The 13,204-nt window shown below is 47.0% G+C and overlaps 1 protein-coding gene across 2 annotated transcripts in view; it reads right to left on the reverse strand.

The window, feature by feature from the left end:
* Positions 1-461: 461 nt before the first annotated feature.
* The window catches only part of thnsl1 (threonine synthase like 1), an 88,659-nt gene continuing 75,916 nt past the window's right edge, over positions 462-13,204 (reverse strand). For both annotated transcript variants that reach the window (XM_085987744.1, XM_085987743.1), the window contains one exon: positions 462-3,591. In XM_085987744.1, coding sequence (XP_085843870.1) covers positions 1,335-3,554 — 2,220 coding nt within the window. In that variant the 5' untranslated portion in view covers positions 3,555-3,591 and the 3' untranslated portion in view covers positions 462-1,334. The remainder of the gene's footprint in view (positions 3,592-13,204) is intronic.

Below are 13,204 nucleotides of genomic sequence, written 5' to 3' on the forward strand. Positions count from 1 at the left end.
CATGTGAGGTCATTAAACTTCTTCCTGCACTGCATCCAGGCCCTCGGGGCTACACTGCTGGCATCGACAGCAATGGCTACCTGTCCCCCTCTTTTCTCAGCATGTGTTGAGGGGGGCTCCTGGCCCTCTGAATAGAGGACACCTCTCCTCCTGTCCACCTCTTGCACCAGGGCCTCGAGTGCTGCATCCGAAAATCTGGAAGCCCTCTCTCTGCCACGTTGCGCCATCTTAACTCTTCCTGTAGGTCATACACTCCTCTACAACAACTTCCAAAACCTGCTGCAGCCAGAACGCACCTCCCCTTTAAGAGGCACAGGCAGGCTTTAAGAGGTGCAGACTGGCTTTAAGAAGTGCAGTCTAGCTTTAATTGGTGCTAGCCTCGCACGAACTTGGGCCCTCTGCTGAGGCGTGCAGCCACTCAACAGCGCGTTTAGTGTTGGGCTGCACGCTGCTGTCATTTAAATTAGCAGGCATGCCAGCATCGGAAGGAGTTTTCAGGCCTTATCCAATTTCTAGGCCAAGATGTTTATAAAATGTTTTAGGGTTCAATTTAATGTTGCCTGCTAATCTTTTCTCATAACCTCTTTGCCTCCCGTATTAACTTTTTCAATTCCCTCCTGTACTTTCCATAATCTTCCTGGTTATTAACTGTATCTTGCTCCTGACATTTGTCATAAGTTTCCTTTTTCTGTTTTATTTTAACTTTTATTTCCTTTGTCAAAGAGGGCGCAATAGCTTTAGAAGCTTTACCTTTTTCCTTCAAAGGAATATGCCTAGTTTGTAACTGAACTATCTCTTCCCTGAATGTCCTCCGTTGCTCCGCTACTGTTTTGACCTGCAATCGCCTTTTCTAATCTACCTGTGCTAGGTCCCTTCTTAAACCACTGAAATTAGCTCGTCCCCAATTGAGCATTTTTACCTTCAATATTTTCTGGTCTACTTCCATAATTACTTTAAACCGAATTATGTTGTGGCCACTGTTAGCCAGATGATCTCCTCCTGTAACATACTCCACTTGCCCAACTTCATTTCCCAGAACACCAGATCCAACACTGCTTCCTTCCTTGTTGAAATACTTGTTCTTTATAATCTGTTAACAATGAAGATGTTACACAGTAGATGAAGAAGGTTTAAAGGCCACAAGCCAATATATAACATAATAGGATTCTACTTAAATGTGATCCAGCAGCATCCAATCACACAGCAGGATGTACAGTAAATTTGTGTTTTTAAAATCTAGCAGAAAACATACAAGCAGCTTTCAACCCATCATTCCTCAACTTTGGATCGTAATGAGTCAAGAAGTTACAGGTGAATATCAAGGCACATACAATTTAAACAACGCTCATGAATTTCTGTTGAATAAATGTTTCTATATTTTCCATAATGGCACTTGGATCTGCTGGACAGACTTGTCCTTTCTGGGTACGAAGCTTTCCAAGTCTCTCCAGCACAGCTTTGTGAACAGAAGGCAAGGAATTTAGAGAGTTCAACATCTGGAGCTGATCAATTGGGTGTTGGTTAATTTCTTTAACCCTCAAAGCCCACAGTACGGCAGCTGCAGACTTGCAAGGATGAGCTGTTGACGCAATAACAACTGGACAGGTCCGGTCATGCTGACGATCCGCTACCACTTTTGCCACAGCTGTGTACACAGAGTAGATGGCAGCCAGGCACTCCTCCTCTGAACACCAGTCTGACACAAAGTTATGCTGAATTCTCTTCAGCAACGTGTTTGGCACCTGAAAGTGGTACTCTTCTTCCAGCTGGGAAAACAGCTCCCTCACCAGCTGCCCGTCACCATGTGCAACAAGGTGTAAATATCGCTCAATGTTGGAGGACTTAAGGATATCTAATGCCGGAGACAAAGAAGCAGTTACATTTCTATGCCTCAAATCATATTTGCCTGTCCTTATGAAATCAGTCAGGGCATTATTTTGATTTGAAGCACAGATAAATTTTCGAATTGGAATCCCCATACATTTTGCATACACAGCTGCCAAGATGTTGCCAAAATTTCCTGTGGGAATGCAAACATCAACTGGATCTCCAAAGGTAATTACACCTTGGTTGATAAGGTCAAGATAGGCAGAGGCATGATAGACTACCTGTGGCAGCAGGCGAGCCCAGTTTATTGAGTTTGCGGCACTCAGAGCTGTCCCATATTCAGCTGTCAGGAAGCCAGTGTAGTCAGGATTTGTGAATATTTGTTTTATAGTTGTCTGACAGAAATCAAAGTTAGACTTGACACCTACAGCCTTCACATTTTCTCCTTTGTAACTAATCATCTGTGCCTTCTGAATCTGACTAATTCCCTCTTCAGGGAAGAATGTGAGAACTGAGATTCTTTGTTTGTCAGTATCACTGAGGCGACAGAAACCATCCAGAACAGCACTCCCTGTATCCCCAGATGTAGCAACTAGAATCAGATAATTGCAAGTTCTCGGCATGCAGTATGCAAATAATTGTGGCAACATCTGCAAAGCAAAGTCCTTGAAGGAAGCCGTGGGCCCATGAAACAATTCAAGAAGAAATTGATTGCCAGTCAAATGTCTGACTGGTGCTATCTTGTTACAAGAAAAGTTGTGTCCATATGCTCTCTCCACCATCTCTCGCAGCTTGACAGCTGGCACGTCATCCGGATGGATGCATTTCTCTAGTAGGACTTGTGCCCGTTCGGTGTAAGGTGCTTCAACCAACCTTTGCCACTCCCCAGCAGTTAATTCTGGAAGCCGGTCTGCAGGCACGTAGAGGCCTCCATCTAAAGCCAGGCCTTCAATAACAACATCAGTGAAGAAGCTGGGGGTTCGCATGAACTCAGAGTCTTTAGCTATACTTCTTGTAGAAATAAATATTTCAGATTGAGAGTCTTGATACCTCTTTACACCATCAAGTACCTTCTCAGCGACTGCTTCTGCTGTGTCACCAGACTGACAGAGGACATGTACATCGTACCACTGGTGGTAAAACTGCTTTCTGTACTGAAGCATTTCTTGCATTGAAACACCAGGCCTCAGCCCAACAATACGATCCACCTTCATCCCTTCAAGTCTTTCCAGTATATCTTGGACAGGCACGTCAAGGTAAACAGCTATTCCATTCTTTTTCACGTGGTACATACTGCGGGGATGCATAGGATTGGACCCAGTCAGAGAAATAACGCTGCTAGTTATTGAAAACCTCTGAAGGGCTTCTCCCTCCTCATGCAGAAATACTTCATCACCAACCTCCTGCAGCTTCTGAGCCACACTCATGTGCCAAGTCTTTTCGAGTACCTCATCAACATCTATCACAGGAAGGCCTGTGATCCGACCAACACACACCCCGACTGTTGTCTTCCCCGACCCAGGAGCACCCAGAAGAACAATGTTCTTTTTGCCCACCAGTGAGCTAGGTGTGGACAGCATTGATTTAGCATGTTTAGAAAAAGGGAAAGTTTTTAAAAATGATAAAGCAAAATTCTTGTTCACTGGAATTAAAGATTGATCCGATACATGCCTGTGAAAAAGACTGTGCATCAGTTGACGTGCACTTGTATAAATCAGCCTGGACATCCTGACCTTCAGTCAGACAAGGGCGTATGTTCGTAAACTAAAAAAAAAAGCAGAAAGCTGTTTTAAATTACACTTACTATATTAAAGCATTGTTAATCTTCCTCAATGAAAAATAAAACAAGCAACAACAAAAATCAATCGATTTCTACTGTATTGAAATCAAGAGTCATTACATCATTGTCTACTTTGTCATTTTTCCTAACATATGAAAACTGTGGAATTCTTTATCATACAATCCTAAAGCTTTTAAAACCCCAAGCTTGCTGTCACCTAACCACTATTTTGTCTCGCTTGCTCATTTCTAGCTTGATTGTGTTCTGTACTATGGGGGTCTGGTCCTGCTCCTCAGTTTGTCGATAATAAAACTACATAGCAAATGACTTTTTTCTTTTAATTCGTTCCTGGGATTGAATCATAGAATGTTACAGCATGGAAGGAGGCCATTTCAGCCCATCGTGTCCACGCCAGCCAACAAAGAGCTATCCAGCCTAATCCCACTTCCCAGCTCTTGGTCCGTAGCCCAGCAGGTTAGAACATCCCAAGTGCACATCCAAGTACTTTTTAAATGTGGTTGGGGTTCCTGCCTCTACCACCCTTTCAGGCAGTGAATTCCAGACCCCCACAACTCTCTGGGTGAAGACATTTCCCCTCAAATCCCCTCTAAACCTTTCACCAATTACGTTAAATCTGTGCCCCCTGGTTTTTGACCCCTCTGCTAAGGGAAATAGGTCCTTTCTATCCACTTTATCTATGCCCCTCAATTTTATACACCTCAATAAGGTCTCCACTCAGCCTCCTCTGTTCCAAGGAAAACAGACCCAGCCTATCCAGTCTTTCCTCATAGCTAAGATTCTCTACTCCCAGCAACATCCTTGTAAATCTCCTCTGTACCCTCACGAGTGCAATCACATCTTTCCTGTAATGTGGTGACCAGAACTGCACGCAGTACTCTAGCTGAGGCCCAACTAGTGTTTTATACAGTTGAAGCATAACCCCCCTGCTCTTGTATTCTATGCCACAGCTAATAAAGGCAAGCATTCCGTATGCCTGCTTACCACCTTATCTGCCTGGCCTTCTACCTTCAGGGATCTGTGGACATGCACTCCAAGGTCCCTTTGTTCCCCTGCCATTGTCCTACAGTGTTCTACCATTTAATGTATATTTCCTTTCCTTGTTAGCCCTCCCCAAATGCATTACCTCACACTTCTCCGGATTGAATTCCATTTGCCACTGTTCTTCCCACCTGACCAATTTATTGATATCTTCCTGCAGTCTATAACTTCCTTCTTCAGTATCAACAACACTGCCGATTTTAGTATCATCTGCAAACTTCTTAATCATACCCCCTATATTCAAGTCTAGATCATTGAAATATACCACAAAAAGCAAGGGACCCAGTACTGAGCCCTGCGGAACCCCACTGGAAGCAGCCTTCCAGTCACAAAAACACCCATCAACCAATACCCTCTGCTTCCCGTCTCCGAGCCAGTTTTGAATCCAACTTGACACTTTGCCTTGGATCCCATGGGCTTTTAACTTCGTGACCAGTCTGACATGTGGAACCTTATCAAAAGCCTTGCTAAAGAATCCAACTTGACACTTTGCCCTGGGTCCCATGGGAAGTGGGCGTCGCTGGCAAGGCCAGCATTTATTGCCCATACCTAATTGCTGAAGATGGTTGGGCCACGGACACTAACCTAAGGAACTCCTGCAGCAATGTCCTGGGGCTGAGATGATTGGCCTTCAACAACCATAACCATCTTCCTTTGTGCTAGGTCTGACTCCAGCCAGTGGAGAGTTTCCCGCCATATTCCCATTGACTTCAGTTTTACTAGGGCTCCTCGATGTCACACTCGGTCAAATGCTGCCTTGATGTCAAGGACATTCACTCTCACCTCACCTCTGGAATTCAGCTCTTTTGTCCATGTTTGGACCAAGGCTGTAATGAGGTCTGGAGCCAAGTGGTCCTGGTGAGTAGGTTATTGGTGAGTAAATGCCGCTTGATAACACTGCTGACGACACCTTCCATCACTTTGCTGATGATTGGGAGTAAACCAATGGGGCAGTAATTGGCCGGATTGGATTTGTCCTGCTTTTTGTGGACAGGACATACCTGGGCAGTTTTCCACATTTTCTGGATAGATGCCAGTGTTGTATCTGTACTGGAACAGCTTGGTTAGAGGCGTGGCTAGTTCTGGAGCACAAGTCTTCAGCACGACAGCCGGGATGTTGTCGGGGCCCACAGCCTTTGCTGTATCCAGTGCGCTCAGCTGTTTCTTGATATCACGTGGAGTGAATTGAATGGGCTGAAGACTGGCTTCTGTGATGGTGGGGACCTTAGGAGGAGGCCGATATGGATCATCCACTCGGCACTTCTGGCTAACGTATATAATTAAAGTCTATGCTATCCAGAGGCTGCACAGGAAAACAAAGTCTGTAACTTTCCGCTTAAAAAAAAAGGGTGGGTTTGGCGCGTGGGGACAGATAAATTTTTTAAAATGGGATTCCTGACCTGATCCCACCCACTTCAGCTTTTAGCGGAGGCGGGATGGGGAGCGGGTGACCAACCCACTCCCAGGTGGCAGGACGTCAATTTAAATATTATAAGGCGGCTGGAAGCCTCTTTTCCACCTCCATTTTGTTTTTAACTGCAGGTGGATGGGATTCACACAATTCGTGAAACCCAACAGTTAAACAAAGGCGATTCTGCTTCCGGGAGGTAAGTCCCTCCCTAACCCACCCTCCGCAATCAGAGACCCCACCACGAGGCCTCACATCAACCCCCTAGGCCTATGATCCCCACCATGAGGTCTCCACCGCCCCCACCCCACTGATGATGCTGAGGCCGGCCCCGATCCCCCCTACCCCCTGCCGATCCCTGACTCCCACATCCCCCCCGCCAATGCTCCAGCCGTCGACCCCCACCCCACAATCCCCGATGCCAAATGCTGACCCCCCTTCCTCAATTCCCGATGTTGAATGCCGCTCCCCCCACCCCCTCAATCCCTCCCCCAGACCGGCTCCTCACATCTGCAGGCCTACCTGTCAGCAGCCAGCAAGCCTCTCAATCTGGCTGGCTGCGGGCGTGAATCCGAGGCCTCGCATGCAAATCAGGCCCTGCCATTAAAGTTGGCAGGGCCTGTGGGAAACCCGGCCCGCCTCGGAGGCCCTTGCCCCCCTAGTGAAAATTCCAGCCAAAATGTCTAAAGTTGTAGAAAAAGTGTTGAATTGCACTGAACAACCTCTTATACCGTAGAATATATTGCATAGTCTCTTTTACCAAAGGCCAAATGCATTTTTCAGTGCACAGTACCGCCTATTGAGAACCTATTACAACTGGCAAAGTAAAATATTATAATCCTCTGTGATATAAGCACTGCTAGAATACCAGTAGAATGAAAACATAATGGCCCAGAAATTCGGGTCGGGGGCTTCCCGCGGGTGTAAGCCCCCGACCTGCACTTACCTAGCGCGCCGGCCGTTGTGCTGTGGGCCCCCGTGGAATTCTGATCCGGGGCCTGGTCCAGCTGCCAGCGCGCAGTGCTTGCGTATCCCAGGGGCGCAGTTAGTTCGATGCGTCCCCTGGGATCACGTGCGCCATGGGGAGCCAATCGGAGCAGGGAATGCTCCATTCATAAGTTTGACAGGAAGAACTGTCAAAACTCAAATACTACAGGCCCCAAAACATCACTAAATCTTCAAATAAATTAAAAAGATCATTTTTAAAATAAACTATAAATTACATGAAATAACTATTTTAAACAATAATTTAAATTTTTGAAAAAGATAACTATTTTCTAACAGGGCTAAAAATAAACTTACCTTGCTTTAAAGTATTTAAAAATAATAAACCTGTGGAAAAAATGTTTTAATTTTAATTAATTCACCACTTACCTTGTAAAAAGCAGGCCTTACGCCTGCTTTTTAAATGTGTAAATTCTGGAGACTTACCCTCCTGGGAAAACCTGTAAAAAAAAACGTAAGTTCGATGCGCACGCGCAGCCTCTCCTGCGCACGCGTTCGACCTCTTAACCCCTGCTTTCAGGGGAATGGAAGTGCCGGTTTTGAAGGATCGGCAATATACTTGTGTCAGGATGGTGAGAGACTTGGAGGGGAACTTGGAGGTGGTGGTGTCCCATGCACCTGCTGCCCTTGTCCTTCTAGGTGGAAGAGGTCGCGGGTTTGGGAGGTGCTGTCGAAGAAGCCTTGGCAAGTTGCTGCAGTGCATCTTGTAGATGGTACACTCTGCAGCCACAGTACGCCGGTGGTGGAGCGAGTGAATGTTTAAGGGCTGCTTTGTCCTGGATGGTGTCAAGCTTCTTGAGTGTTGTTGGTGCTGCACTCATCCAGGCAAGTGGCGAGTATTCCATCACACTCCTTACTTGTGCCTTGTAGATGGTGGAAAGGCTTTGGGGAGTCGGGAGGTGAGACACTCGCCACAGAATACCTAGCCTCTGACCTGCTCTTGTTGCCACAGTATTTATGTGGCTGGTCCAGTTAAGTTTCTGGTCAATGGAGACCCCCCAGGATGTTGATGGTGGGGGATTCGGCAATGGTAATGCCATTGAATGTCAAGGAGCGGTGATTGAACTCTTGCTTGTTGGAGATAGTCATTGCCTTGCACTTGTGTGGCACGAATGTTACCTGCCACTTATCAGCCCAAGCCTGAACATCGTTCAGGTCTTGTTACATGCCGGCATGGACTGCTTCATTATCTGAGGAGTTGTGAATGGCACTGAACACTGTGCAATCATCAGCGAACATCCTCATTTCTGACCTTATGTTGGAGGGAAGGTCATTGAAGCAGGTGTAGATGGTTGGGCCTAGGACACTGCCCTGAGGAACTCCTGCAGCGATGTCCTGGGGCATTGATGATTGACCTTCAACCACCACAACCATCTTCCTTTGTGCTCGGTATGACTCCAGCCAGTGGAGCATTTTCCCCCTGATTCCCATTGACTTCAGTTTTACCAGGACTCCTTGATGCCACACTCGGTCAAATGCTGCCTTGATGTCAAGGGCAATCACTCTCACCTCATCTCTGGAATTCAGCTCCTTTGTCCATGTTTGGACCAAGGTTGTAATGAGGCCAGGAGCCGAGTGGTCTTGGCCGGAACCCAAACTGGGCATCAGTGAGCAGGTTATTGATGAGTAAGTGCCGCTCGATAGCACTGTAGATGACACCTTCCATCACTTTGCTGATGATTGAGAGTAGACTGATGGGGCGGTAATTGACCGGGTTGGATTTGTCTTGCTTTTTGTGGACAGAACATACCTGGGCTGTTTACTTCCGAATTCATGAGCTTTGAAAATTCAAACTCATACAGTAAGTTACAAGTAGACAAGATGCTCTTGTAACATTACATTACAACAGTGACTACCCTTTAAAAGCACTTCATTGGCTGTAAAATGCTTTGGGGTGTCCTGAGGTTGTGAAAGCTGCTATATAAATGTAAGTTCTTGCTTTCTTTAACACACTGGCAGTAATTAAGTCAGTTTGTTTGTTTAGCAGTGGGGTGAGGCAGGGCCATCAAGCAACCATGTTAAAGATATGTACATAATTGCAAAATGAAACAAAATGTTTCCTCAAGGAGGTAAGGGAGTTTAATAAAGATCACAGTTCATGTCCAGTATTTATCGTATCTGAACAATTGAGAAGTAATTGTCACTAAAGACAACTTAACTGAACAGACCCAAAGAACTCCTCCACAGCATAACTAGATACAGTGGGTTCTAGGAATCGAGGCATAGACATATGGTTAACATAGCACATAATAAGAACATAAAAAATAGGGGCTGGAGTAGGCCATTCGGCCCCTCGAGCCATTCAATAAGGTCATGGCTGATCTTCGACCTCAACTCCACTTTCCTGCACTATCCCCATATCCCTTGATTCCCTTAATATCCAAAAATCTATCGATCACTGTCTTGAATATATTCAATGACTGAGCCTCCATAGCCCTCGGGGGGGTAGAGAATTCCAAAGATTCACCACCCTCAGAGAAGAAATTTCTCCTCATCTCAGTCTAAATGGCCGACCCCTTATTCTGAGACTGTGACCCCTGGTTCTAGACTTCCCAGCCAGGGGAAACATCCGCCCTGCATCTACCCTGTCAAGCACTATAAGAATTTTGTATGTTTCAATGAGATCACCTCTCATTCTTCTAATCTCTAGAGTATATAGGCCTTGTCTACTCAATCTCTCCTCATAGGACAATCCCCCCATCCCAGGAATCAGTCTGGTGAACCTTCGTTGCACTCCCTCTATGGCAAGTATATCCTTCCTTAGATAAGGAGACCAAAATGTACACAATACTCCAGGTGTGGTCTCACTAGGGCCCTATATAATTGCAGTAAGATGTCTTTACTCTTATACTCAAAACCTCTTGTAATAAAGGCCAACATACCATTTGCTTTCTTAATTGCTTGCTGTACCAGCATGTTAACTTTCAGTGATTCATGTACAAGGACACCCAGGTCCCTCTGAACACCAACATTTCCCAATCTCTCACCATTTAAAAAATACTTGCTTTTCTATTTTTCCTACTAAAGTGGATAACTTCACATTTCTCCACATTATATTCCATTTGCCATGTTCTTGCCCACTCACTTAGCCAGTCTATTTCCCCTTGAAGCCTTCTTGCATCCTCCTCACAACTTACATTCCCACCCTGCTTTGTATCATCAGCAAACTTGGATATATTACATTTGGTCCTCTCATCCAAATCATTGATATAGATTGTGAATAGCCGAGGCCCAAGCACTGATCCTTGTGATACCCCACTAGTTACAGCCTGCCAACCCGAAAATGTCTCTGTTTTCTGTCCATTAACCAATCCTCAATCCATGCTACTATATTACCCCCAATCCCATGAGCCCTAATTTTGTTTAATAACCTCTTGTGTGGCACCTTATCGAATGCCTTCTGAAAATCCAAATACACCACATCCACTGGTTCCCCCATATCTATTCTGCTAGTTACAACCTCAAAAATCTCAACAGATTCCCCTTTCATAAATCCATGTTGACTCTGCCCAATCCTATTACTACTTTCCAAGTGCCCTGTTACCACGTCCTTAATAATAGATTCTAGCATTTTCCCTACTACTGATGTCACGCTAACTGGTCTGTAGTTCCCTGTTTTCTCTCTCGCTCCTTTCTTAAATAGTGGGCTTACATTTGCTATCTTCCAATCCGCGGGAACCATTCTAGAATCATTGAAATTTTGGAAGTTGACAACCAATGCATCCTCTTTCAAAACTCTAAGATGTAGGCCATCAGGTCCAGGGGATTTATCGGCTTTCAGTCCCATTAATTTCTCCAGTACTATTTTTTTTTTACTAATACTAATCCTCTTTCATTCCCTCATTCTCGCTAGACCCTTGCTTTGCCACCATTTCCGGAAGGTTTTCTGAGCCTTCTTTGTGAAGACAGACACAAAGGCCTAGAAATTCAGTGGTTAGCGCCAGCAGCTAGCACCTTAGGAGGAGGAGGAGAAGTGGGGCGCGAAGCGGCTAGCGCCCGGCGCGATCTGCGCCTCTCGCGAACTTCAGTCAAGATTTAGCGGCGGCGCAAAACTGTAGCGCCCGCTCAGCTGCGCGCGCAGATCCTGACATCATTTCATGGTGCAACGCCCTTGGTGCACCCCGAACCGGAACTTCAGTGGCACCCCCCTTCTGTGCGCCTGGCGCCCCCAGCGACTGGTTGAGTGGAACGGTTCCCAGTCGCTGCGGGGCGCAGGGGGCGCTATTTAAAGGGGACTCTTCCTCCATTCTTTGTGGCAGCCATTTTGTTCCACTCCTTCTGTGTGAGAGAGAGATATTTGGAGAGAGACAAAGGGAGAGAGCTTTCTGCTTTGACTCAGCGCTCGCACAGGTACTTCTGGCTTCAGGCCAGAGCTTTGCACTTGGATTTAACTTTCAGTGCCATAGCCTTGAGTCGCCACATATAATGGGGGCTGCAATGGGTGGAAACGTTGGCTTTCTGCATTACATTCAAAGGGCTCAGAGACGCCGAGAGAGAGAGCCAGTCATGGCCAGATGGAGAAGGGCCAACAGGCATCAGCACAGGAGGCCTTACCCACTCAGGGTATACCGCCAGCAGTTCTCATATCTGAACATGTTTGAGGAGCAGTGTGTTCGGAGGCTGCGATTCAGAAGGAAGGTGATCACAGAGATCTGCCACCTGCTTCAGAGAGATCTGCAGCCACAGCTGAGGAGCAGGACGTCTCTGTCGGTGGCAGTGAAGGTGACGGTGGCTCTCAACTTCTATGCCACCGGCTCCTTCCAATCCGTTACTGGGGACATTGTCAATATCTCCCAGTTCACGGTACAATGCTGCATCCGCCAGGTGACGAATGCCCTCTTCAGAAGGAGACATCAGTACATCTCCTTCCCCATGACCCTGGACAAGCAGCAAGAGCGTGCAATGGGATTTCCAAGAATAGCGGGCTTCCCCATGGTCCAGGGCGCCATTGACTGCATGCATGTGGCTTTGCGGGCACCTCTACAGAATGCCGAGGATTACCGCAACCGGAAGGGCTACCATTCGCTCAACGTCTAGTTGGTGTGTGACCACAGGCAGCTCATACTAGCTGTCAATGCCTGCTTTCCAGGCAGCAGCCACAATGCCTACATCCTGCGCCAGACTTCTGTGGCAGACATTTTTGAAGCCCCGGCTCACCCAGGAGGCTGGCTTCTCGGGGACAAGGGCTATCCTTTGTGCACCTGGCTGATGACCCCGCTCCGTGCGCCCAGCACCCCTGCTGAAGAACGATACAATGACAGCCATCAAGCTACCAGGAACATCATTGAGCACACAATCAGCGTGCTCAAGCAACGGTTCCGCTGTCTGGACCGTTCCGGAGGAGCACTACAGTACTCGCCTGAGCGAGTCTCCCATTTCGTTGTAGTGTGCTGCATGCTGCACAACCTGGCTATCCTCAGGACTTAGCCACTGCCAGCAGACATTGGAGGACCACTAGAGGAGGAGGAGGAGGAGCACCAAGATGGGAGGGAGGCACAAAGTGCAAGGGCCGTCCGTCGGCAGATTATTGCAACTCGGTTCTAGGCCCCCTCTCAGGGAATGGCTTGTGCCAATGAAAGAACATGAATGGAGCCGCTCCGCAAACCCTCAGCCGGTCAAGGCAACAAATAGTTCAAAGTGCAAACATGGACAATCTGAATAAAGAAATTTTTTTATTTTACAAACTCTGTGCCCTTCCCGCATGACAGACAAATTCATAGAAACCCCCCAAAAAACAGTCAGACACATAACTGGCTCTCACAACCTTGAGAAAATGAAAAAAACAGTTAAACAAAAATGACCATGATTCTTGGCCTTCATATAAAAAACAAACACAACATTCTCGGCCTTCATATAAAAAAACCATTTTGCCACACCTTCTACTTTTTCGTCTGCGAGGGTGATCCGCCTCGCTTCCGCGATTGGCCCCTTCCCGCTTTGCAGCTCCTCCTCAATGGGACCCCAGTGGCTGCAGCAAGACTGGGGGAAGGCTGCTGAGGGTCAGATGGTGAGACGGCAGGTGCCCTTGGGGGACGGCCTGGACCAGCTCTGGGCCTGGAGGGCCCGGCTTCTGACTGCTCCAACTCTGCTTGGGCGGCAGCAGCCTGTCCTGCGGGTGGTGGCAG

This window comes from Somniosus microcephalus, chromosome 5 (assembly GCF_052327205.1).
Source record: "Somniosus microcephalus isolate GS21.2 chromosome 5, FLI_Smic_1.0, whole genome shotgun sequence".
NCBI classification, from domain to species: domain Eukaryota; kingdom Metazoa; phylum Chordata; class Chondrichthyes; order Squaliformes; family Somniosidae; genus Somniosus; species Somniosus microcephalus.